The sequence below is a fragment of the Nomascus leucogenys genome, chromosome 8 (assembly GCF_006542625.1).
Source record: "Nomascus leucogenys isolate Asia chromosome 8, Asia_NLE_v1, whole genome shotgun sequence".
In the NCBI taxonomy this organism is placed as follows: Eukaryota; Metazoa; Chordata; class Mammalia; order Primates; family Hylobatidae; genus Nomascus; species Nomascus leucogenys.
Window position 1 is genome coordinate 27,302,929 of NC_044388.1, and position 25,990 is coordinate 27,328,918.

At 42.5% G+C, this 25,990-nt stretch overlaps 1 protein-coding gene across 3 annotated transcripts in view; it reads left to right on the forward strand.

Moving 5' to 3' along the window:
* The window catches only part of PIWIL2 (piwi like RNA-mediated gene silencing 2), an 83,789-nt gene that overhangs the window by 33,384 nt on the left and 24,415 nt on the right, over positions 1-25,990 (forward strand). For 2 of the 3 annotated variants that reach the window (XM_030816948.1, XM_030816950.1), the window contains exons 15-20: positions 1,480-1,593; positions 2,637-2,825; positions 5,855-5,956; positions 6,584-6,700; positions 7,795-7,883; positions 9,726-9,831. In XM_030816948.1, coding sequence (XP_030672808.1) covers positions 1,480-1,593; positions 2,637-2,825; positions 5,855-5,956; positions 6,584-6,700; positions 7,795-7,883; positions 9,726-9,831 — 717 coding nt within the window. The remainder of the gene's footprint in view (positions 1-1,479; positions 1,594-2,636; positions 2,826-5,854; positions 5,957-6,583; positions 6,701-7,794; positions 7,884-9,725; positions 9,832-25,990) is intronic. The other variant, XM_030816949.1, reaches the window with a different exon arrangement.

The window sequence follows — 25,990 nt, forward strand, 5'->3', positions numbered from 1 at the left end:
AGGCGCACACCACCATGCCTGGCTAATTTTTGTATTTTTAGTAGAGACGGAGTTTCACCATGTTGCCATGGCTCGTCTCTTGAGCTCCTGACCTCAAGTGATCCGCCTACCTCAGCCTCCCAAAGTGTTAGGATTACAGGTGTGAGCCACCATGCTAGCCCTTGTTTATTTTATTTTTTCTGTTTTTTTAAGACAGGGTTTCATTCTTGTTGGCCAGGCTGGAGTGTAATGGCGCAGTCTTGGCTCACTGCAACCTCCACCTCCCAGGTTCAAGTGATTCTCCTGCCTCAGCTTCCCAAGTATCTGGGATTACAAGCACATGCCACCACGTCCGGCTAATTTTTGTATTTTTAGTAGAGACGGGTTTCACCGTCTTGGCCAGGCTGGTCTTGAACTCCTGACCTCGTGATCCACCTGCCTCGGCCTCCCAAAGTGCTGTGATTACAGGCATTGGCCACCGCACCCGGCCCCCTTGTTTATTTTCTTTTTTTTTTTTTGAGACGGAGTCTTGCTCTGTTACCCAGGTTGGAGTGCAGTGGCACAATCTTGGCTCACTGCAAGTTCTGCCTCCCGGGTTCACACCATTCTCCTGCCTCAGCCTCCCGAGTAGCTGGGACTACAGGCACCCGCCACCACGCCCGGCTAATTTTTTATATTTTTAGTAGAGGCGGGGTTTCACCATATTAGCCAGGATGGTCTCGATCTGCTGAGCTTGTGATCCACCCGCCTTGGCCTCCCAAAGTGCTGGGATTACAGGCGTGAGCCACCGCACCCAGCCTCCCCTTGTTTATTTTCTTAAGTCCAATTTGTGAAGGTAAAATAATTTAGGGACATTTATGTTTTTAATACTTTTATTTATTTATTTAAAAAATTTTTTTTGAGACAGTCTTGCCCTGTCACCCAGGCTGGAGTGCAGTGGCGTGATCTCAACTCACTGCAACCTCCTCCCGGATTCAAGTAAATCTCCTGCCTCAGCCTCCCAAGTAGCTGGGGACTACAGGCATGTGCCACCACACCCAGCTAATTTTTGTATTTTTAGTAGAGACAGGGTTTCACCATGTTGGCCAGGCTGATGTCAAACTCCTGACCTCAAGTAATCTGCCCTCTTCGGCCTCCCTAAGTGCTGGGATTACACGCGTGAGCCATGGTGCCCGGCCCCTTTAAAATATTTTTTAAAGATTGTTTTCCTTTATTCAGTGGTTCTAAATAGACAATGTTTTCAAATCCCTTTCTTAGGATACCATGTGGAAGCTTCAATAATGAAAGACTAGTACCTATAATAATTTTACCCATATAAATGTAGGTTTTTATTGACAGGGACTTTCACTGCTAGAAGCTTTATTATTCTGCTAGTCTCAAAAGTTCTAACAGGGACAAGTGTCTATGGTGGAGCTGAGCAGGCCTCATAGAGCAGTAGCAATGTTTTTCTAAATAGTGTTTGAAAAGACTCATGTCATAGATGGTTTATTTTCTGTTTAGATTGAAGGACGTGTTCTACCAATGGAAAGAATTAACTTAAAAAATACTTCGTTTATCACATCTCAGGAACTAAACTGGGTTAAGGAAGTAACCAGAGACCCGTCCATCTTGACTGTAAGTGATTTTTGAAGTGATAGAGGACCAGTATTCCCCAAAGTGTGGAAATTAGGAAGCAGGAATGATCTAGAGTCCTCTTTTTTGAGGGAAAGTACCAATTGAATCCCCATTCTGAATTACCTACTAACCAGGGATCCTTCAAACAGAGCAGTTGATGAGTTGTTAGAGGTAAGCCCTTTGCCTGACCATAGACTTAGGAAAAGGAAATAAATTGCTATGGTAATTCACATAGTGCCAACCTGTTACCCACTCTCCCTTCTTTCTTTCTCTTTTCCCCCTCTTTTTCCCTGGGAGTATCTAGAGGGTATTTGTATCCGTGAAAGAAGTTAAATTAGATTAAAACAGTACCTCACCTAGGGAACTAATAATACACTAGCTATTTGTATCAAAGTACAAAATGGTGTATAATTACTTCTCAGTGTTTTTGACCAACATGGACTTCATGGCCAGATATATAAAAACAGATACATAAAATGCATGTTTTTAAATGTTTTATTGAAATATAAATGAAAAGCACACTTACAAAGGTATAACTTGTTGAGTTTTCTTTTTTAATTAAATAGACCTGTGTAATCCACACCAAGGGTTAAGACGCAGAACTTTACCAGCACTCCAGAAGCCCCCTCCATTCTCCCAGTTACTGCCTATCCCTTACCCCTCACACACCCAGTATAACCACTGTCCTGACTTCTCACAGCACAGATTGGTTTTACCAGTTTCTGTACTTTATGTATACATGGAATCATAGATTATATATTCTTCTGTGTCTGGCTTCTTTTCTTAAATTTGTGTTGGTGAGTTTCATCCTGTTGTTAGGTGTGGTTGTTGCTCTTCCATTCTCATTACTGTATAACATTCCATTTTGAGACTATACCACAGTTTTCTTATCATGTACGTTCATGTTAATACAGGAGTTAGATAAGACAGGATTCAAGCAATGAGAGTGAAAAGTAATTTATTCTCTAGAATGAAATCTTAAGTATGAATTTGGGATATTTAAATTGTGAGAAATACTAAAAGTAGCTTGTGGTTGTTCCTAGATCCCCATGCATTTCTGGGCACTTTTTTACCCAAAGAGAGCAATGGATCAGGCTCGAGAACTGGTCAACATGTTGGAGAAGATATCTGGCCCTATTGGCATGCGTATGAGCCCACCGGCCTGGGTTGAACTAAAGGATGACCGAATAGAGACCTATGTCAGAACCATTCAATCCACGTTAGGAGCTGAGGTAAAAATGTAATTCAGATAAATTGATAGGATATCCATTTTAAATTACTTAAATAATTTTAATTTTTCATGGTTATCAGTCTGCTGTTGATGATGTCCCAGAACTTGTCTTACCCATGTGCGCATGAAATACTGATTGAAAAGTGTTCTTTATGCCCTTTGGTTAATTTTGCTTCTCACTCTATGTTGGCACCCTCACTTACTCTAGTCTTCTTTTTCTCATGTAGCTGGCTGAGAGAATAGCTGACTTTACTGTGGTTCATTATCTATAGAATATGTTGTGCTCAGAAAGCAGCAGCTTGGGTTGGGTGCCGTCTTGCACGATTCATTACTGAGCTGCCTCAGTCCGGCCTGGTTCAAGATTAAAATTACTCTGGTGATGAACTTGGCAGATGGCCCATTGATTGGGTCCTGATGGACTGATCAGGAACACTAGAGCTGGCCAGGTCATAGCACTCACAACTTAGTTATTCAGGCTTTTCAGTTCTTTTCTGTTTGTAAATAAAATAGAACAAGAGAAACAGGGAGAGAAAAAAGCAAGGGGAAGGCTTTTGGAAGTAATTAGCCCTTGAATTGAAGATTCTGGTAAATTGTTCTGGTGAGTTCAGTCCTAGAATTCAATCATCTTGGCATCATAGAGTTCTTTTTTTAAATTTTTTTTTAAGAAATTAGGTCAGCTGGGCACACAGTGGCTCATGCCTGGAATTCCAGCACGTTGGGATGCTGAAGTGGGCGGATTGCTTGAGCCTAGGAGTTTGAGACCAGCCTGGGCAACATGGCGAAACCCTGTCTCTACAAAAAATCTAAAAATTAGCTGGGTGTGGTGGCATGCACCTATAGTACCAGCTACTCAGGAGGCTGAGGTGGGAGAATCACCTGAGTCTGGGGAGGTTGAGGCTGCAGTGAGGTATGATCATGCCACTTTACTCCAACTTGGGCAACAGAGTGAGACCTTTTCTCCAAAAAAAAAAAATTAGAGAGATAGGATTTTACTCTGTCACCCATGCTGGAGTACACTGGTGCAATCTTAGCTCATTGTTGCCTCAAACTCCTGGGCTCAAGCAATCCTTCCGCCTCAGCCTTCCAAGTAGCTGGAACTACAGGCGTGGGCCATCACACCTGGCTAATTAAAAAAAAAAAAAAAATTACAGAGACAGGGTTTCACTATGTTACCCAGGCTGGTCTCGAACTTCTGGCCCCAAATGATTCTGCTGCCTCAACCTCCCAAAGCAGTGAGATTACAAACGTGAGTCACCATGCCCAGCAGCATTCTGTTTTTGATCCGGCACTCTTGGTGTATCATTCACAACAGCACACTAGTATTCTTTCTTTGGTGTGTTTCTCTCTTTTTTTAGACACAAGGTCTTGGCTCTGTTCCTCAGGCTAAAGTACAGTGGCATGATCATAGCTGACTGTAACCTCAAACTTGAGGGCTCAAGGGATCCTCCTGCCTCAGCCTTCTGAGTAGCTGCAGCTGTACACGTGCGTCACCACTCCTGGCTAATTTTTAAATTTTTTGTAGAGATGGGGTCTCCTTCTGTTGCCCAGGCTGATCTCAAACTCCCAACCTCAATCAGTCCTCCCACCTCCACCTCCCAAAGTGCTGGAATTACAGGTGTGAGCCACTGCACCCAGCCTGTGCATTCTCTTTGTAATTCCATCCTGATCTACCATGCCTGTCATACTCTACCATGGCCTCCCTCAGACCTGATTGTAGATAAGTTCTGCTCTGCTTTCAAAAGAATAACCCAGCCCAGTACATCAGCTCCCCCATTTCACAACTTCTTGTGTTCCCTTTTTGAGAGGGTACAACTGACAGTTTTCATGTGGCATGGATGTGAATTTCATTCATATCGCTAACCAACTTATAGCGGCCTTGCTCTCTCTCTGTTCGTCTTTAAGGCATTCCATGATCATCTCTATGAGGAATCACAAACTCATATGTCTCTAGGAGCCTGATAAGGAGTATAAATGAGTGAAGTGGGCCAGGAGGGGAGTGAAATGAACTAAAGAGGGTAACTCCTGTGACTGGAGATACAAACCTAGGATTGCCAAAATGATTCTTAATGTGCTTGTTTGTTGATAAAGGCCAAAAACCTGGAATTGCAAATGTCTGTATCTTCCTATGTTTAAATGTTAATTTAAACAAACAAAAACTTTTAAGTCATTGTAGGGCCTGAGAAAAACGCACCTGTTTGCCATGTCCAGTCCATAGGCTCCCAGTGCGCAGCTCTGTTCTCATGCCCTTGGAAATGCTTTGGTGTCATTGCTGAATGTGTCCTCTGAACAGTCTTAACATTACACCAATCTTAATTTGGAGCAGGGTACCACTGATTTACCATTTGTAGCAGTTTCTGGTGTAAAGGGTTGGCAACCTTCTTTCACTTAAATGCTGCTTTTCTTTATTCAGCCTTTGAAAGGTCCTCTTTTTTCAATATTGGATCCCTTCAGCAGTGAGGAATAGATGATACCGACATGTGCTGTGCTGCGGGCAATATCATTCTGTCTCTTCACCAGAGAGTTAGGAGTGGCTGCTTATGGATTTGGCAATAGCTTCATTCCAGTTTGCATTTAGTTCTGAATGCTTTCTTGTAGTATTGCATTCCCCGTTTCCTTGGTTAAAGTTCTGTGGTATGAGTGTAATAAGTTGTTTAGTAAACCAAAGAGAGTAGTAAAAAACGTTATACTGAATTGGAAGCAGCAAGTAATGTAAACCTTGCCTGCATTCAAACCTGGTCGTTTTCCAGCCATCTGAGTCTCCTAATAGATAAATCTTTTGGTAATCAGGGCCAGCTCTGGGTAATTAATAGTAACATATTACCTATCTATACAGAACAGCCCTGAGCCAAAGAATGCTAATTCAGCTCCAAGGACCTTGTTCTGGTTGGAATGTCCACCCTCTTTATTTCAGTTCCCTGTCTTCCTTAAAGGTCCTATGGCTTTGCATACTCAGAATACTGCAAACTAGAGTCCTGTAAAAGTCCCCAGAGAGTTCCACAGCCTGACTTGTATATACCTTATCTCCTCAAGGGGAAGATACAGATGGTTGTTTGCATCATCATGGGCACACGTGATGATCTCTATGGGGCCATCAAGAAGCTGTGCTGTGTGCAGTCCCCAGTGCCCTCCCAGGTGAGTGGGTGTTGGGGCAGGAGGCACAGATGGCACCTCTCGCCTCCCCTGAGGCTTGAAAAGAGGGATATGTGTGTTCACAAAGACTAAAGTAGATGTTAGAAGCCAGTATGTGCAGAGCCTTCTGGTGAAAGGTTCTCCTGATTAGAGCAACCTGGCAAAGAGTAGATTGCTCTTCATAAGCTGCCCTCGTGCTTCCAAATGAACAATTTCGATTGTTCCGAGGTTGAGTCACCAGGTGGTTTCATATGACTGAGTTCTGAGAGTGAATATAGGCTTCATTCTGAAAGGGGAAAGCTATTTTTCCCATGGGAATTAAAAAAAGCATTCCACTCTGTGTGAGATCCTTTTGAAAGTTTTCATTTGTTGGTTTTATTTTGTTTTGGGTTTGTGTTTTGTGTGTGGATGTGGGTGTGGGTGTGGGTGTGCGCGCGCATGCGCGCGCGTTGTATTTTGCCCATGTGCATGCATGCCTAGAAACCCTAGAATTAGAATTATTAATGTGAAATGTGTTATCTTCTAACTTGAGTTTCTTAAACAAATGTAGTGTTTACTTCAGAGTTCAGATTTTCTGAGAGGTTGATAGTGACCTGCTTCTCCTGACACCTTTTGGTCTCTTCATTATAGGTTGTCAATGTTCGAACCATTGGTCAGCCCACCAGGCTTCGGAGTGTGGCCCAGAAGATTTTACTTCAGATTAACTGTAAATTGGGTGGTGAGCTCTGGGGAGTGGATATTCCTCTGGTGAGTGATGCCGAGATGGTTCAGTCTGCCTCTCCAGAGAATCCTCCAAGCTGTTTTCCTGTTTTTCCTTATTCATTATACTTCTTCTCAACACTTACTCAATAGTCTAAATGGCTCCCTGCCTCTTCAGCCCATTATCTAAGAATGGGTTTTATGTTTGTTTTTTGTTTTTTGTGTTTTTGAGACGGATTCTTGTTCTTGTCGCCCAGGCTGGAGTGCAATGGCACGATCTCAGCTCACTGCAACCTCCGCCTCCCAGGTTCAAGCAATTCTCCTGCCTCAGCCTCCTGAGTAGCTGGGATTACAGGCGCCGGTCACCATACCCAGCTAATTTTTGTATTTTTAGTACAGATGGGATTTCACCGTGTTGGCTAGGCTGGTCTCAAACTCCTGACCTGGTGATCTGCCCACCTCAGCCTTCCAAAATGCTGGGATTGCAGGTGTGAGCCACCATGCCCAGCCTGGTTTTTATGTTTTTAAATGGCGAAAAAAATAAAACTAAGATGATTATTCCATGACACATGAAAATTATACGAAGTGAGTTTTTAGTGTCTTTAAATAAAATTTCACTGGAATACAGCCATACTCCTTTTCATACTGTCCATGACTACTTTTGTGTTAAGCAGACAGAATTAAATAAAGGTCAAGTATGCTTTTTCTGAAATACTTGGGACCAGAAGCATTTTGTATTTTAGATTTCTGGGGGTTTGGGGACATTTGCTTGCATCCCAAATTCAAAAATCTACAATCTGAAACACTCCAAAATCTGAAACTCTTTGAGTGTCATGTCGGTGCTCAAAAGCTTTTCAGATTTGGGAATGCTCAACCTGTGGTTTCTTACAGAAATCATAAGTCTCACAGAGTCTAAGTTATTTACCCTTTAGTCCTTTGCTGATCCCTGATCTAGATCTTAACTGTGCTTATTATGTTTAAAAAATGTCAAGTTGGTTGCTATCTTTTTTTTCTTTCCCAGAACTTACTTTCACATATAAACACTAAGGGGAGGTTGCTTTGGGATTCATACAGTAATTAAAAATGGAGCAATGCATTGCTCAGGTCTGGGGTTTGGTTTTTGTTTTTGTTTTCTAAACTAGAAACAGTTAATGGTGATCGGGATGGATGTTTACCATGACCCCAGTAGAGGCATGCGCTCCGTGGTTGGCTTCGTGGCAAGCATCAATCTGTAAGTACTGCTCACAGTCCCATCTTGTTTGATTATTTCATTTTAGTGCCTAATGTTATTATAAATCCAGCAAATCTTTTTAGCATTATGTATTATAGTATAAAGATTTCTAAACATTTTCTTCCTCTATCTTCATGTGAAATCTTTTTTTTTTTTTTTTTTTGGAAATGGAGTCTCCCTCTGTCACCCACGCTGGAGTGCAGCGGTGCTATCTCAGCTCACTGCAACCTGCATCTTCTGGGTTCCAGTGATTCTCCTGCCTCAGCCTCCCCAGTAGCTGGGATTACAGGTGCGCACCACCATGCCAGGCTAATTTTTGTATTTTTAGTAGAGACAGCGTTTCACCATATTGGCCAGGCTGGTCTTGAACTCCTAACCTCAGGTGATCCACCCACCTCAGCCTCCCAAAATGCTGGGATTACAGGCATGAGCCATCATGCCCGGCTATGAAATTTGTTTATGCAACTTTTTTTTTTTTTGAGACTGGGATTTACTGTGCACTGGAGTGCAGTGGCGTGATCACAGCTCACTGCAACCTCAACTTCCCTGGGTTTTGGTGATCCTCCCACCTCAGCCTCCCGAGTAGCTGGGACCACAAGCATGCGCCGCCATACCCAGCTAATTTTTGTAGAGACAAGGTTTCACCATTTTGCCCAGGCTGGTCTCGAACTCCTGGGCTCAAGTGATCCACCTGCCTCAGTCTCCCAAAGTGCTGGGATTACAGGCATGAGCGCTGCACCTGGCTTTGCAGCTTATTTAACAAACTTGGCACAGATGTGAATGTGCTTCCCAGCTGAAGAGCGGCCTCCTCCAAGGCTGGGGCTGTGCTGCCTTGTTGTTGGCATTTTTCCCCCAGAAATGAGGTTTTTTTGATTGTTTGTTCCAACTGTAAAAATAAGGCATGCTCATCCCAAATATCTGCGGAAATTTAGAAAGTGAGAATTCCTCAGGGTCCCGCTTTTATTCATATTAACAGCTGCCAAAGGTTTGATGTATATATACTTTCAGATTCTCTTCTATGCGTATATTAACACATACATCTGATATATATCTCTGAAACACACACACACACATATATATATATGTGTACAAATGGGATATTGCTAGGCATACTATTCCTTAGCTTAATATGCACTTAAACTGTACATTTTCCTGTATCATTACAAATAAATCTCGACCAACTCAACTGCTGCACAGAATTTATTCTGTGTATCATTGTTTAACCAATCCTCTCTTGGTGGGTATCTTAAGTTGTTAAATTTTTTCTATTGGAGCAGTTTTTGTAGGAAATATCCACAATTACACTTTATTTATTTATTTATTTATTTATTTATTTATTTTTTGAGACAGAGTCTCACTCTGTCTCCCAGGCTGGAATGCAATGGCACAATCTCAGCTCACTGCAAGCTCCGCCTCCCGGGTTCACACCATTCTCCTGCCTCAGCCTCCCGAGTAGCTGGGACTACAGGTGCCTGCCACCATGCCTGGCTAATTTTTTTGTATTTTTAGTAGAGACGGGGTTTTATTACCGTGTTAGCCAGGATGGTCTCGATCTCCTGACCTTGTGATCTGTCCACCTTGGGCTCCGAAAGTGGTGAGATTACAGGCATGAGCCACCGCGCTCAGCCACAATTACACATTTTTATGTTCTGCATGTGACTTAAATATATCTTTTCCCCATGTCAGTACTTGTTCTTACATATAACATAGATGCATTTTCTAGGTATTTGTTTTTGGATTGATTCATAGAGAAACCTGTGTTACTGACACAAGCCATAGGCTGTCCCCTTCAAGCATTTGTTCATCTTCGTTTCTCTGTCTCTGTGCTCACCCTGACCCTAGCACCCTCACAAAATGGTATTCCCGGGTGGTGTTCCAGATGCCGCATCAGGAGATTGTGGACAGCCTGAAGCTATGCCTCGTGGGCTCCTTAAAAAAGTTTTATGAGGTGAGGAGAACAGAAATTCTCAGGCTTCTGGGGATTTTTGTTGTTTTATTTTTATTTTTTGAGACAGAGTCTCACTCTTGTCGCCCAGGTTGGAGTGCAGTGGTGCGATCTCTGTTCACTGCAACCTCTGCCTCCTGGGTTCAAGTGGTTCTCCTGCCTCAGCCTCCCAAGTACCTGGGATTACAGGCACACACCAGCACGCCCAGCTAATTTCTGTATTTTTAGTAGAGTTGGGGTTTCACCATGTTGGCCAGGCTGGTTTCGAACTTCTGACCTCAGGTGATCTGCCTGCCTGGGCCTCCCAAAGTGTTGGGATTACAGCTGTGAGTCACCACTCCTGGCTAAGTTTCTGGGTTTTTAAGGATTACCTATGTGAACACTTTACAGGAAGTCTGATGTGGTGAGAGGGATCTCAAATCAAAGGTGAGTCTCCTAAACAGCTGCTGCTGAGCAGGCAGCTCAGAGCTCCTCCTTTCAGGCTTCAGCTTGTAGAGATCAGCTTAAAGAGCTAAATGCTTTCATTTGGTTTAGTAAGTAATAATTATTTCTCAGGTTGTCAGCCTGATGTCACTAGACATAATCTTCATGCCTTTATTGGGGAAGTTGGGGATAAGTTTCAGCAATTAAAGCAGCTTATGAGTGTACTCAGCTTTTTATAACTTATTAGGCACTGGCTCTTTTCATTTTGGTTCAAGACAAATGCCTCCTTATAAATCATCCCTCGAACTCTAAAGAATGCTAACCATGGAGGATTGCTATAATTAAGCTGATACTGGATCTAGAACAGTGAGCAAGCAAGGTACTGATTTCTGCCTTGGCCAGTACATCAAAGGAAGCACTGATAAGTGCCTTTCATTTCTTAGGGTCAGGGTTAGACCTTAACCTTTGCATAGAGGCTAAGTAGCAAGAAATGTAATAATTTCATATGATTGAACTCAGTCTCTAAGGCTCCACCTTGTCTCTTTATAGAATAATGTTTCCTACAGCATCCTGCAAATACTTTAATACTGTTCAGTTATGAGAGGTTATTTTTTTTAAAGTCTGTCTCCAGCAAGATCCATATGTTATGCTACTGAGTCACCAAGTTCTACCAGACTTTCCTTTTTGTTGTTGTTGTTGTAATTGTTTTCCTTCGAAGTTTGATCTGTCTTCTAAGACCTATCTGTGAAGCCTTTTCCCTTCTTCCCTCACTGCTCCATCCCTAAGCTGCCTTATATTTGTTATTTATCCATCCCACTGGGTTGTATCCTTATTTATCCATCCCACTGGGTTGTAAATTACTTGAACACTGGTTATGGATGGCTATGTAACAAATTACCCTGAAACTTAGTGGCATGAAATGAGCAAGTTTGATATTCACAATCAGGAACTGGACAAGGCACAGCAGCGGGCTCCAGTTCTCCATGTGGGCCTTGTTGTATGGTCTTTTCACATGGGCTCTTTGGGCCTCCTCCTTGCATGCTGGCTGGATTCAAAGCCTGAACGTTCCATAAGACAGAGTGCCGGTGGAAGTCATGCTGCATTTTATGCCTTAACTGTGGAAGTAATGCAGTATAACTTCTGCTGCATTCTAATTGTCCGAGGAGTCACAAAGTCCCACCCAGCTTTGAGGGGAGGGCAGCTGATTCCACCTTCTAATCCAAGGGTGGCGCAAGGGTCTGAAAGAGCATGTGGCACCAGAGATATTGCTGTGGCTATTTTCTTTTTTTGAGACAGGGTCTCACTCTGGTTGCCCAGGCTGGAGTGCGGTGGCATGATCTTGGCTAACTGCAACCTCTGCCTCCCAGGCTCAAGCGATCCTCCTGCCTCAGCCTTCCGAATAGCTGGGATTATAGGCATGTGACACCACACCTGGCTAATTTTTGTGTTTTTAGTAGAGACAGGGTTTCAGCATCTTGGCCAGGCTGTTCTTGAACTCCTGACCTCATGATCCACCCTTCTCAGCCTCCCAAAGTGCTAGGGTTACAGGTGTGAGCCGCTGTGCCCGGCTTTTTTTTTTTTTTTTTTTTTTTGAGACAGAGTCTCACTCTGTAACCCAGGCTGGAGTACAGTGGCGCGATCTCAGCTCACCACAACCTCTATCTGCTTCCTGGATTCAAGCCAATTCACCTGCCTCAGCCTCCCGAGTAGCTTGGATTACCTGCATGTGCCACAAGACCCAGCTAATTTTTTTTTGCATTTTTAGTGGAGACGGGGTTTTGTCATGTTGGCCAGGCTGGGCTGGTCTCGAACTCTTAATCTCAAGTGATCCGCCCGCCTCAGCCTCTCACAGTGCTGAGATTATAGGCGTGAGCCACCGTGCCTGGCCTGCTGTGGCTATTTTCTTTTCTTCTTTTTTTGAGATGGAATTTCACTCTTGTTGCCCAGGCTGGAGTGCAATGGCACAATCTGGGCTCACTGCAGCCTCTGCCTCCCGGGTTCAAGCAATTCTCCTGCCTCAGCCTCCCAAGTAGCTGGGATTACAGGTGCCCGCCACCACACCTGGCTAATTTTTTTGTATTTTTAGTAGAGATGGGGTTTTGCCACGTTGGCCAGGCTGGTCTCAAACTCCTGACCTCAGGTGATCCACGCCCCCTCAGCCTCTCAGAGTGCTGGGATTACTGGCGTGAGCCACCGTGCCTGGCCACTGTGGCTATTTTGTAAAAGTGCAGTCTGCTACAAGCACAGGGGCTGTCTTGATTCCTTTTCCATCTCTTACACTACTAAGCTGACACTCCTCCTGGTGATTTACATTGAATTTCTAGTATCAGAACTCTATTCTAATTCAAATAACAGTTTGTTTTGGTCTCTGTTTCTTTATCTGAACTATGAACTTTAGTATTTATTAAATTCCGTAGAACCAGGTCAAAGAAAAAATAAATCTGTTTTTAAATCTAGAATAAAACTGGCTTATCTAAATATAAATGTTTTCTGAATCAAAATAATTTTTTTTTTTGAGACATGTTCTTGCTCTGCCTCAGCCTCCAGAGTAGCAGGGACTACAGGCATGTGCCACTACGCCTGGCTAATTGTTAAAAATTTTTAGTAGAAATGAGGTCTTGCTATTTTGCCCAGGCTGGTCTTGAACTCCTGGGCTCAAGCGATCCTCCCACCTCAGCCTCCCAAAGTGCTGGGATTACGGGCATGAGCCACTGTGCCTGGCCAAAAGATTTCATTTGATTCAGGTCCTCATTATTGGCTTAGTCCTATGGCAGCTTTTGCCATTTCCCCAATTGTTCTGCACCTAGTGGAAGGAATCTTTGTATTTGAACTGTTTTGCAAAATGAAGACCTCATCTCTACAAAAAAATTGAAAAAATAAGCCAGGCTTGGTGGCATGCACCTGTAGTCCCAGTTCTTCAGGAGGCTGAGGTGGGAGGATCCCTTAAGCCTAGGAGTCCAGTGCTCCAGTGAGCTATGATCATGCCAGCCCGGTTGACAGAGCCTGTCTCTGAAACAAATAAAAAATAAACGATTTTGATCATGCCTCTCCCAGAGCTTATCCTGACTCAGCAGCCTCAACAAATTTGCTTTGGGGTTCTAAGATTCTGACTACCTCTGGACTCCCCAGTTTTATTAATATCTTCCCCTAGGAATGGCAGTAACCACCGGAAGTTCCAACACCTCCAAACAGTTGCAACCTTACATATTTTCAGCCCCATTTTGCATCAGGGCTTGCTAGTCCAAAGCCCATTTTCTCCATTCTAAATCTCTCACTTGTCCTCTGGACTCACATGCAATAATAAAATGCTTCCAAATATTGTTTTTTTTTTTTTTTTTGTAAATAAACTTTTTATTTTGGAATAAAAGTTGGAAAATAGGATAGAGGATAGAGTTCCCATACATCCTTCATCCAGTTTTCCCTCATTGTTAACATCTTGCCTTGCTAGCTGTGTTACATAAATGTTTCCAAATATTCTTATCCTTTTCCTTGAATAGTTGATTTTGCTCTTCTCCTTTTTCTGTAAGCAGGCTTTTCCTTGATGAATACACGCCCCCCTCCCTTTTTTTTTTTTTTGAGACACGGTTGCTCTGTTGCCTGGGCTGGAGTGTAGAGTCACAATCTCGGCTCACTGCAGCTTCAACCTCCTGGGCTCAAGGGATCCTCCCACCTCAGCCTCCCAGGTAGCTGGGACTACAGGCACATACCACCACACCCAGCTAATTTTTGTATTTTTTGTAGAGACAGAGGGTCACCATATTGCTCAGACTGGTCTCAAACTCAGGCTGATCTCAAACTCCTGGCCTCAAGCTATCCGCCTACCTCAGCCTCCCAGAGTGCTGGGATTATAGCTGTGAGTCACTGCGCCCAGCTGAATACCCTGTCCTGTCCTGTCCTGTCCCGTCCCGTGCCATCCCATCTTGTCCTGTCCTGTCCTTTCCTTTCCTTTCCTTTCCTTTCCTTTACTTGTCCTGTCCTTTTTTGTCCTGTCCTGTACAGGCACATGCCACCACAGCCAGCTCAGTTTTGTATTTTTAGTAGAGGTGGGATTTCACCATGTTGGCCAGGCTTGTCTCGAACTCCTGACCTTAAGTGATCCACCTGCCTTGGCCTCCCAAAGTGCTGGGATTACAGACGTGAGCCACCATGCCCAGCTGAATACCGTTTTCTTAGAATTATCTCAGACTGTGATTACTGTCATATCTCAAGAGCCAGACACCTTCCCCAGGCCAGTTTTTTGTTGTTGTTGTTTTTTGAGGCGGAGTCTTGCAATGTTGCCAGGCTGGAGTGCAGTGGCATGATCTCGGATCACTGCAACTTCCGCCTCCTGGGTTCAAGCAGTTCTCCTGCCTCAGCCTTCCCAGTAGCTGGGACCACAGGCACACACCACCACGCCCAGCTAATTTTTGTATATTCAGTAGAGACAGGGTTTCGCTATGTGGGCCAGGATAGTCTTGATCTCTTGACCTCGTGATCCACCCGCTTCAGCCTCCCAAAGTGCTGGGATTATAGGCATGAGCCACAGCGCCCAGCCCAGTCATTTTTTTTTTAATCAGTATTACATCTTGGAATGTCTTTAACCTAATTTCCCAATACAATTGATTATTAATATCAGCATCATCATAAGACTTGTTTACAATGAGTTAGTTGAATCTTCCCAACAATGTTAGTGTTATTTCATCTCATAGTACAATAGTAGATATAACCTGAAATGTAAGAGTCAAAGATACTGGCACATTACTAGAGTCCTACTCAGTTATAAATAATTAGTCCAGATTATCATCATACTGCATGATTAAAGTATCTCCCAGATATATGCCACTTAGGTTTGCAGGCTTCCATTTGACATTGTCAGGTTTCAAAAGCAGGAGTCCTCTCAGTAACATGGCTTTACCCCTTTAGGCATCCCGTTTAGTTGAGCTAACAAACAATATCACACCTTGCTCTAAGCCTCTCCCAAGGCACCAGTAGAATATTGGATTTTGGGCTGGGCTTGGTGGCTCATGCCTATAATCCCAGCACTTTGGGAGTCTGAGGGAGGTGGATGGCTTGAGGTTAGGAGTTCAAGACCAGCCTGACCAACATGATGAAACCCCGTCTTTACTAAAAATACAAAAATTAGCTGGGCGTGGTGGCAGGCACCTGTAATCTCAGCTACTTGGGAGGCTGAGGCAGGAGAATCACTTGAACCTGGGAGGTGAAGGTTGTAGTGTGCCGAGATCACGCCACTGCGCTCCAGTCTGGGTGACAAAACGAGACTTCATCTCAAAAAAAAGGAATATTGGATTTTGCTCACTATATAACCATTTGTTCTTTCCCTAATCCTCAGATACCATTCTTCTCTCCATTTATACCCCCACCTTTCCACTTTTGAAAGGGACATTAAGTTTGGCCACTGTGCTGATCTAGACTGCCGGCAGCAACGCTAGCCTAGCAAACGTCTCCCACTCAGTCCACTCCCATTCATATAGGGCAGTGTTACAGAGGTACAGAACTAGTGGGTTTTCTCTACTACTAGGCAACATAACTGCATTCCCTGTGAACCCCAGTTTTGCCAGATGGAATGAAGGTACAGTTCATCCTCATCGGGTCTTTAGGAACTCTAACATGAAGGTTTAAAAGTATAGTTTTCTTGCTTAGAGCTTGTTATGAGTTTGTGCTCCCAAGAAGATGAAGTCCCAATGCCCAGTACCTGTGAATGTAACCTTATTTGGAAATAAAGTCTTTGCATATGATTAAATTAAAATGAGGTCATTAGAATGGGCCCTGCTTCAGTATGACTATGTTTTTATGAAGAGAGGAAATTTAGACACGAGGCAGACACACATAGATGGAAGATAATCTGAAGACACAGGGAGAACACCTATCTGTAAGCCAGCAGACACCCGAGAATCCCAGAAGCTAGGAGAGGGGCATGAACAGATCCTTTTCTTTACAACCCTCAGAAGGGCTGTAAACACCTTGATTTTGAACTTCCAGCCTCCAGAACTGTGAGACAATAAGTTTCTGTTGTTTAAGCCAGCTTGTTTTGTATGATAGCCCTAGCAGACTAATACAGAAGTCATCCCAGCTTCTGTTACAGTGTAGGAGTACTACATCAGGTAGGAAAAAAAGACTGTTGAGGTCATGTGGGAAAGAAAGAAAAAAGTATAGTTGTATCACATCCTGGCCCCAGGGAAGAATTATAAAGTCACAACAGCATCCTGCCCATTCTGCTTCCTTCAATTCAGCAGAAAAAGGGGAGAAATCTACCTAGTGGAGGTGTTTCCTAGGCCCTGGCCCTGTTGAGTGTGAGCACACACTCATGAAAGTGTGTAAGCCAGCCCTTCAGGTTTTTCTTTCTTCCACTTTAGACAACAGATGTTTCAGTTGCCCATTCTAATTCTCTACCAAACCGTTACTGTGAGGATGAAAGTGTGTTCTTTGGTTTGAAGAAATGTGAGTTCATGGTCCAAATTGATGCATTATCTTTTGATTTAGTCCTTTTTTTTTTTTTTTTTTGAGACAGTCTCATTCTGTCACCCAGGCTGGAGTGCAGAGATGTGATCTCCATTCACTGCAACCTCCACCTTCCAGGTTCAAGTGATTCTCCTGTCTCAGCCTGCCAAGTAGCTGGGATTACAAGTGTGCGCCACCACACCCAGCTAATTTTTGTATTTTTAGTAGAGATGGGATTTCACCATGTTGACCAGGCTGGTCTCAAACTCCTGACCTCAAGTGATCTCCCCGCCTCAGCCTCCCAAAGTGCTGGGATTATAGGTGTGATCCACCGCACCCAGCCTTGTTTTAGTCCTTTCATAGTATTTTGGGTGTTTGCATCTACCAGCAGGTATGCAAAATCCAGTGTGTAGTAAGTGTCTGCTCATGTCAGGCACTGTCACAGCCTCTTGGGACTACCAGAGTAAGTCCAACTTGCCAACCAAGTGCAAAGCCTTAACTGCTGGGGAATCTGCCCCATAGCCATCTGCACTCTCTTGTTCAGAAAGAACAGTTGTTGTTGACAGTGCTTCTCAGGGTTCAAGAGGAACATGTAGAATAGATTCAGCCTATCTCTGCACTGCTGTATTTCTCCAGTGTCTACTCATTTCATGGAGCCAGATGGACTGCCTCAAGCAAGGACACTGGGATATCCACTCCCAGAGTTCCACTCGCCTTCCCAGCCTGGAAGGTTTTACTGTTGGCCATCAACATGTCCTGCTTGCTTGCTTTAAAAAAATAAAAAATTGAGGTGAAATAGGTGAGGTGCAGTGGCTTGTGCCTGTAATCGCAGCTCTTCGGGAGGCTAAGGCAGGTGGATTGCTTGAGCCCAGGAATATGAGACCAGCCTGGGCAACATGGTGAAACCCCCATCTCTATAAAAAACAGAAAAATTAGCTGGGCGTGGTGGTACATGCCTGTAGTCCCAGGTACTTGGGGGGCTGAGGTAAGAGGATCTCTAGTTTAAAAACATTTTCATCACCCCATAAAAACACCCCATGCCCATTAAATAATTATTCCTTATTCACACCTTCTCTTAATTTCTGGTAATATCTAATTTGCTTTTTGTCTCTACTGATTTGTCTATTTTACCTGTATTGTAGAGTAATTTTAAAATGTGTGACCTTTTGTGTTTAGCTTACTTCACTGAACATGTTTTCAAGGTTTATCTATATTGTAGCATATATTAATACTTTTTTCTTTTTTGTGGCTTTATAATATTCCGTTGTATTTATTCCACGATTTGTTGATCCTTTCACCTGTTGATAAACATTTGGGCTGTTCTCACATTTTGACTATTGTGAATAATGCTGCTGTAAACATTCCTGAACAAGTATTTGTTTAAGTTCCCATTTTCAGTTCTTTTTGGATGTATACCTAGGAGTGAAATTGCTGGGTCATATAGTAGTTCTGTTTAACTTTTAGAGGAACCACCAAGCTGTTTTGCACAGTGGCCAAGCATCATTTTACATTCCTACCAGTAATGTAGAAGTTTTCAGTTTCTCCAAACCATTGCCAACAATCGCTATTTTCTGTTTTTTTACTTTTTTTTTTTTTTTTTTGAGACGGAGTCTTGCTGTGTCACCCAGGCTGGCATGCAGTGGCATGAACTTCGCTCACTGCAACCTCCACCTCCTAAGTTCAAGAGATTCTCCTGTCTCAGCGTCCTGAGTAGCTGGGGATTCCAGGTGCACGCCACCACGCCTAGCTAATTTTTGTTGTTTTTTTTTTTTTTTTTTAGTAGAGATGGGGTTTCACCATGTTGGCCAGGCTGGTATCGAACTCCTGACCTCAGGTGATCTGCCCAGCCCAGCCACCCAAAGTGCTGGCCGCCCAAAGTGAGGCACCATGCCTGGCCTTTTCTGTTTTTTTAAATCATCACTGTTTTTTGTGGGGGTTTTTTTGTTTTGTTTTGTTTTTTTGTTTTTTGAGACGGAGTTTTGCTCTTGTTGCCCAGGCTGGAGTGCAATGGCGCGATCTTGACTCACCACAACCTTCACCTCCCAGGTTGAAGCGATTCTCCTGCGTCAGTCTCCTGAGTAGCTGGGATTACAGGCATGCACCACCACGCCCAGCTAATTTTGTATTTTTAGTAGAGACAGGGTTTCTCCATGTTGGTCAGGCTGGTCTCAAACTCCTGACCTCAGGTGATCCGCCTGCCTTGGCCTCCCAAAGTGCTAGGATTACAGGCATGCATCACCATACCCTGCTTGAATCATCACTGTTGCGAAGTATCTCATTGTGGTTTTGACTTGCGTTTCTTAATGACCAGTGATGTTGAACATCCTTCATGTGCTTGTTGCTCGTTTGTGTCATTCAAATCCTTTGCCCATTTAAATTGGGCTATTTGTCTTTTTGTTGTTGAGTTGTAGGGAGTTTTAAAAATATTCTGGAAACTATATTCTTATCTGATGTATGATTTACAAATATCTCCCCCCCATTCTGTAGATTTTCACTTGCTTGATAATGGTCTCTGCTGTACGAAAATTTTAAATTTTGGGCCGGGCGTGGTGCCTCACGCTTGTAATCCCAGCACTTTGGGAGGCCGAGGCGGGCGGATCACAAGGTCAGGAGATCGAGACCACGGTGAAACCCTGTCTCTACTAAAAATACAAAAAAATTAGCCAGGCGTAGTGGCGGGCACCTGTAGTCCCAGCTGCTCGGAGAGGCTGAGGCAGGAGAATGGCGTGAACCCTGGAGGCAGAGCTTGCAGTGAGCCGAGATTGCGCCACTGCACTCCAGCCTGGGCGACAGAGCGAGACTCCGTCTCAAAAAAAAAAAAGAAAATTTTAAATTTTGATAACATGCAATTTATCTATTGTATCTTTTGTTCCTTATGGTTTTGGTGCTCAATCTAAGAATTCATTGCCAAATCCAAGGTCATAAAGGCTTGTCCCCTGTATTTTTTTTCTAACAATTTTACACTTTTTAACTCTTACATATAAGTCACTGATTTGAGTTACACAAAGTGAGATAAGGGTCCAGTTTTATTCTTTCGCATCTGGATATCTACTTGTCATAGCACCATTCGTTGAGAGAATTCCTCATTAAGAAATCTTCGCACCCTACTCAAAAATCAATTGTCATAGATGTTTGGGTTTATTTCTGGACTCTTAATTCTATTTCATTGGTCTGTGCATCTCATTTTATGCCAGTAACACACTGTTTTGATTATTGTTGCTTTGTAATAAGTTTTGAAATTGGAGAGTGTGAGTCTTCCAACTTTATTTTTCTTTTTTAGTATTGTTTTTGCTATTCAGTGCTCTCTTGGAATTGTATATGAATTTGAGAGAAGGCTTTTTTGTTTCTGCAAAAAAAGGCCATTGAAACTTTCATAGGGATTGTATTGAATATCTAGATTACTTTGAAGACTATTATCATCTTAATAATACTGTCTTCCAGCATATGGACACAGGATGTCTTTCTATTTATTTAGATCTTTTTAAATTTCTTTCAGCAGTGTTTTGTAGTTTCCATGTATAAGTCTTTTACCTGTTTGGTTGAAGTTTATTCCTAGCTATTTTATTCTTTTGGATGCTATTGTAAATGGAATAGTTTTAATTTCATTTTTGGATTGTTCATTGCTGGCATATAGAAACACAACTGTTTTTATGTGTTGATCATGTACCCTGTAACTTTGCTGAATGTGGTTATGAGCTCTAGTAGTTTTTTTTTTTTTAATTCTTTGGGATTTTCTAGATACAGAATAATGTCATTTGCTTATGGGAATGGAGTCTTCTTTCTTTTCAGTTTGAATTCTTTTTATTTCCTTTTCTTTCTTAATTTGCTTAGTTTATTTCCTTTTCTTCCTTAATTGTTATGGCTAGGATTTCTATTATGGTATTGAATAGCAGTGCTAAAATCAGGCATCTTTGTCTTTTTCCTGATAGTAGAGGCAAAGATTTCAGTTTTTCACCATTGTATATGATGTTAGCTGTGAGTTTTTAATAAATTTCCTTTATCATGTTAAGAAAGTTTCTTTCTGCTCCTAATTTGCCGAGTATTTTTATAATGATAGTATGTTGGATTTTATCAGATGATTTTTCTGCATATTAACTTTTAACAGTCTTGTTCAGATTAATACCAAATTAATTTTAATAGTTGTGTCAGGCCATTCTTGCATTGCTGTAACAAGATACCTGAGACTGGGTAATTTATAAAGAAAAGAGGTTTAATTGGCTCATGGTTCTGCAGGCTTTACACGAAGCATAATGCTGGCATCCACTCAGCTGCTAGGGAGGCCTCAGGAAGCTTACAGTCATGGTGGAAGGTGAAGCAGAAGCAGGCACTTCACATGGTGAATGCAGGAATAAATGAGAGAGAGAGAGTGAGAGAGAAGAAGAGGTGGTACACATTTTAAATGACCAAATCTTGTGTAAACTCAGAGCAAGAGCTCATTTATCACCGGGGGATGGCCCAAGCCATTCCTGAGGGATCTGCTCCTATAATCCAAACACCTCCCACCATGCCCCACCTCCAATATTGGGAATTACATGTCAACAGGAGATTTGGCAGAGACACACATTCAGACTGTAGCAATAGTATATAGAAACTTTGTTTCTGTATAGTTCTATTCTCTCCCACTTTCTTGGTGCTAATTCTGTATTAGCATTCCCCAGAGAAACTGGACTGATAGGGTGTGAGCATGTGTATAGATTTATTTTAACAAATAAGGCTCACACAGTTATGGAGGCTGGCAAGTTCAAAATCTTCAGGATGAACCAATAGGCTGGAGACCCAGGGGACAGCTGAAGTTGCAGGTCAGCTTTCAGTTTATCCTGCTTGGTGTCCCTTAGGCTTTGGGGATGTGTCCGTTAATGTTTTTCCTCAAATTTGGGAAATTTTTGTGTTAATTATTTACTCAGATATTCTTTTTGCCCCCTCCTCTTGTTCTTCTCCTTTTGAGACAGCAAATATTTATATGATGGTGTCTTTGATGGTGTCTCCCAGGTTTCAGAGGCTGTCTTCATTTTTCTTTCTTATTTCTTTTTCTTATACTGGATATAATCTCAACTGACATGGCTTCTGGTTTGCTGATTATTTCTTCTGCTTGCTCAAATCTGCTGTTAAGCACCTCTAGTAAATTTTTCATTGCAATCACCATAGTTTCTCACTCCTGAATTTCTATTTGGTTCTTTCTTGTAATTTCTATGCCTTTATTGATAGTCTTTATTTGGTGAAACACATTCTCATACTTTCCTTAAGGTCTTAAGACATGGTTTCCTTTAGTTCTTTGAACAATATTTAAAATAGTTGATACAGCCGGGCGTGGTGGCTCACGCCTGTAATCCCAGCACTTTGGGAGGCCGAGGCGGGTGGATTACGAGGTCAGGGGTTCGAGACCAGCCTGACCAACATGGAGAAACCTCATCTCTACTAAAAATGCAAAAATTAGCTGGGCGTGGTGGCGGACATCTGTAATCCCAGCTACTCAGGAGGCTGAAGCAGGAGAATTGCTTGAACCTGGGAGGCGGAGGTTGCAGTGAGCCGAGATCACGCCACTGCCCTCCAGCCTGGGCAACAGAGCGAGACTCTGTCTCAAAATAAATAAATAAATAAATATAAAATAGTTGATATAAAGACTGTCTACAGGACCAACATCTGGGCTTCCTCCAGGACAGTTTCTGTTGACTTTTTTTTCCCATGCATACGTGTCCTACTTTTCTATTTCTTGGCAAGCATCGTAATTCTTTATTGAAAACTGGAAATTTAAGCTGGGCACAAGGTGGCTCATGCCTGTAATCCCAGCACTTTGGGAGGCTGAGGCGGGTGGATCACCTGAGGTCAGGAGTTTGAGGCCAGCCTGGCCAACATGGTGAAACCCTGTCTCTACCAAAAATAGAAAAAATTAGCCTGGTGTGGTGGCGGACTCCTGTAATCCCAGCTACTAAGGAGGCTGAGGGAGGAGAATCGCTTGAACCCAGGAGGCAGAGGTTGCAGTGAGCCAAGATTGTGCCAGTGCAATCCAGCCTAAGCTACAGAGTGAGACTCTGTCTCAAAAAAACTAAAAATAAAAAATAAAAAATTCTGACCTACAGAGGATTCAGGTAATTGATCAGACACATTTAAAAGTAACTTTTAGCCAAGGTAGAAGGATAGCTTGAGGCCAGGAGTCTGCAACCAGCCTGCTCAACATAGTGAGATCTCGTTTCTACAAAACAGAAATTAAAATTTTTAATTTTTAATTTCTTTTTTTATTTTCTAATTTATTTTCTTGAATTTCTAAAGCCCAAGGAGTTCAAGGTTGCAGTGAGCCATGATTGCATTACTGCACTCCCTCTTTCAACAGAGCGAGACCCTGTTGCAAATAAAAATAAAAATGACTTTTACTTAAATTCTTCAAAGAGATGAAATACAACATTAAGAATTTTCACAAAGAATTAGAAAGCATGAAAAAAATAATTGGAATTTTTAGAAATGAAAACTACAGTAACTGAAATTAAACTCAGTAGATGGGTGTATTAGTTTGCTACAAATGACATAACAAAGTACCACCAACTGGCTTACACAACAGAAATTTATTTCCTCACAGTTTCGGAGGTCAGAAATCCAAGCTCAAAGACTTGGCGGTATCGGTTTCTTTTGGGGGCCTTGGTCTTCCTTGTGTCTGTGTCCTCATCTCCTCTTCTTATGAGGACATCAGTCACATTGGATTAGGGCCCACCCCTATGACCTCATTTAACCTTAAGTACCTCTTTTAAGATCTTATGTTTAAAAAACAGTCATATTCTGAGGTACTGGGGGTTAGGACTTCAACATATGAATGTTGTGGAGGGCATAATTCATCCCCTAACAATGGGTAACAGTAGCTTAGATATAGCTGAGGCTGGAAAGAGTCAACTGAAAGATAGGTGAGCAGAAAATAATCAAACTAGCCTGTAATCCCAGCATTTTGGGAGGCTGAGGCAGGTGGATCACATGAAGTCAGGTGTTCAAGACTGGCCAACATGGTGAAACCCCATCTCTACTAAAAATACAAAAATTAGCCAGGTGTGGTGCTGCGCCCCTGTAATCCCAGCTTCTCGGGAGGCTGAGTCACGAGAATGGCTTGAACCTGGGAGGCAGGCAGAGATTATAGTGAGCTGAGATTGTGCCACTGCACTCCAGCCTGGGCTTACAGAGTGAGACTCTGTCTCTCAAAAACAAAAATAAAAATAATCAAATTGTAACAGGCCAATAGATAGGGGGTTAAAATATAATATGTACATAAGAAGTGGCTCAGGAGGTTAAAGAAGGCAGAAACAACATCTGAAAAGACGATGGTAAGGAATGTTCCAAAACTGTTAGAATTCTGACCCCAAGCCATAGATTCAGAAAGCCCAACACATCTCAAGCAGGATTTGTAAAAAGAAAAGCACATCTAGGCACATTATAACACTGTTGAAGGTAAAGATAAATATATATATAGTAAGAACAGTCAAGGAAAAATTAAAAAGAGATTCCTTCAAAGGATCAATATGGACTAATAGCTAACTTATCAAAATAAACAGTGTAAGCCACAAGATAATAATATAATAGCTGCAAAGCACTAAAAGAAAGTAACTGCCAGCATAGCTTCAATCTCATAGCCACTGAAAATAACTTTCACTAGAAGTGAAGGTGAAAAAAGACATTGCATGGCAAATAAAAAATAGACTGTCACCAGCTGACTTAACACTGAAGGAAAATATAAAAAGCATTATTCAGCTAGAAGGAACATGACCCCAGATAGAAGTTTAGAAATGGTTAAAGGAATAAGTAACAATATAAGTGACCGTTATGAAGGTAAATTTAAATCTATTCCATCTAAAACAAGAAAAAAATGTCATGTGGCTATATATTTGTCTGTGCATATAATTTGAAATTTATGACAACAGCGCGTATATCAGGAAGAAGTAAAAGATGTCCTGATATTCATAGGTCTTTAGATTGCTGAGGAAAAGGTAAAAGTACTCATTTACATTACGCTTTGATATGCTATAGGTGTTGTACTCTCTAGGGTAGCTACTAAAGGAAAAATAAAAGAGTTATAACTATCAAGATATGAGAGGAAAAAGCAAAATAAATTTAATGTAAGAAGAATACAGGTAAATAAACAGGATCAACAGCAAGCAATACCTAAGTCTTGAAAACATGCTGTGTGAATGAAGCCAGTCACAAAAGATCACATAGAAAAAATGTTTCTGGGCCGGGCGCAGTGGCTCACGCCTGTAATCCCAGCACTTTGGGGTGCTGAGGCGGGCGGATCACCTGAGGTTGGGAGTTCAAGACCAGCCTGACCAACATGGAGAAACCCTGTCTCTACTAAAAGTAACAAAATTAGCCGGGCATGGTGGCACATGCCTGTAATCCTAGCTAGTTGGGAGGCTGAGGCAGGAGAATCGCTTGAACCCGGGAGGCAGAGGTTGCAGTGAGCCAATATCACGCCATTCAACTCCAGCCTGGGCAACAAGAGCGAGACTCTGTCTCAAAAAACAAAAAAAAAAATGTTTCTGAACATCTATAAGAAATGTTCAGAACACGAACATCTATAGAAACCAGAAGGTTAGTGGTTGCCTGGGGCTGGGGTCGAGGAGGGAACTGGAGTATGGATAGGGTGATGATTACTCAAAAGTATGAGGTTTCTTTGTGAGGTGATGAAAATGTTATAAAATTGACTATGGTGGTGGTTACACATGTGGGAATATAATAAACTTTAATTCAGTGAATTGTAGCATATGAATTATAGCTCAGATTCATAGAGGCAGATGATTAGTGGTTTCCAGGGAATAAGGAGGAAGGGCAAGAATGAGGAGGAACTACTAATGGGTACAGAGTTTTTTTTTTGTTTTTTTTTTTTTTTTTTTGAGACAGTTTTCACTCGTTGCCCAGGCTGGATGGAGTGCAGTGGTAGGATCTCAGCTCACTGCAACCTCTGCCTTGTGGGTTCAAGCAATTCTCGTGCCTCAGCCTCCTGAGTAGCTTGGATTACAGGCACCCACCACCATGCCTGGGTAATTTTTTGTATTTTTAGTATAGATGGGGTTTCATCATGTTGGCCAGGCTGGTCTCGAACTCCTGACCTTAGGTGATCCACCTTCCTTGGACTCCCAAAGCGCTGGAATTACAGGCGTGAGCCACCGCGCCTGGCCCTGGGTACAAGGTTCTTTTTGGGGTGATGAAATACAAAATTTGGGGCTGGGTGCAGTGGCTCACACCTGTAGTGAAATTCCATCTCTACTAAAAATACAAAAATTAGCTGGGCGTCGTGGCGGGCGCCTATAGCCCCAGCTACTCGGGAGGC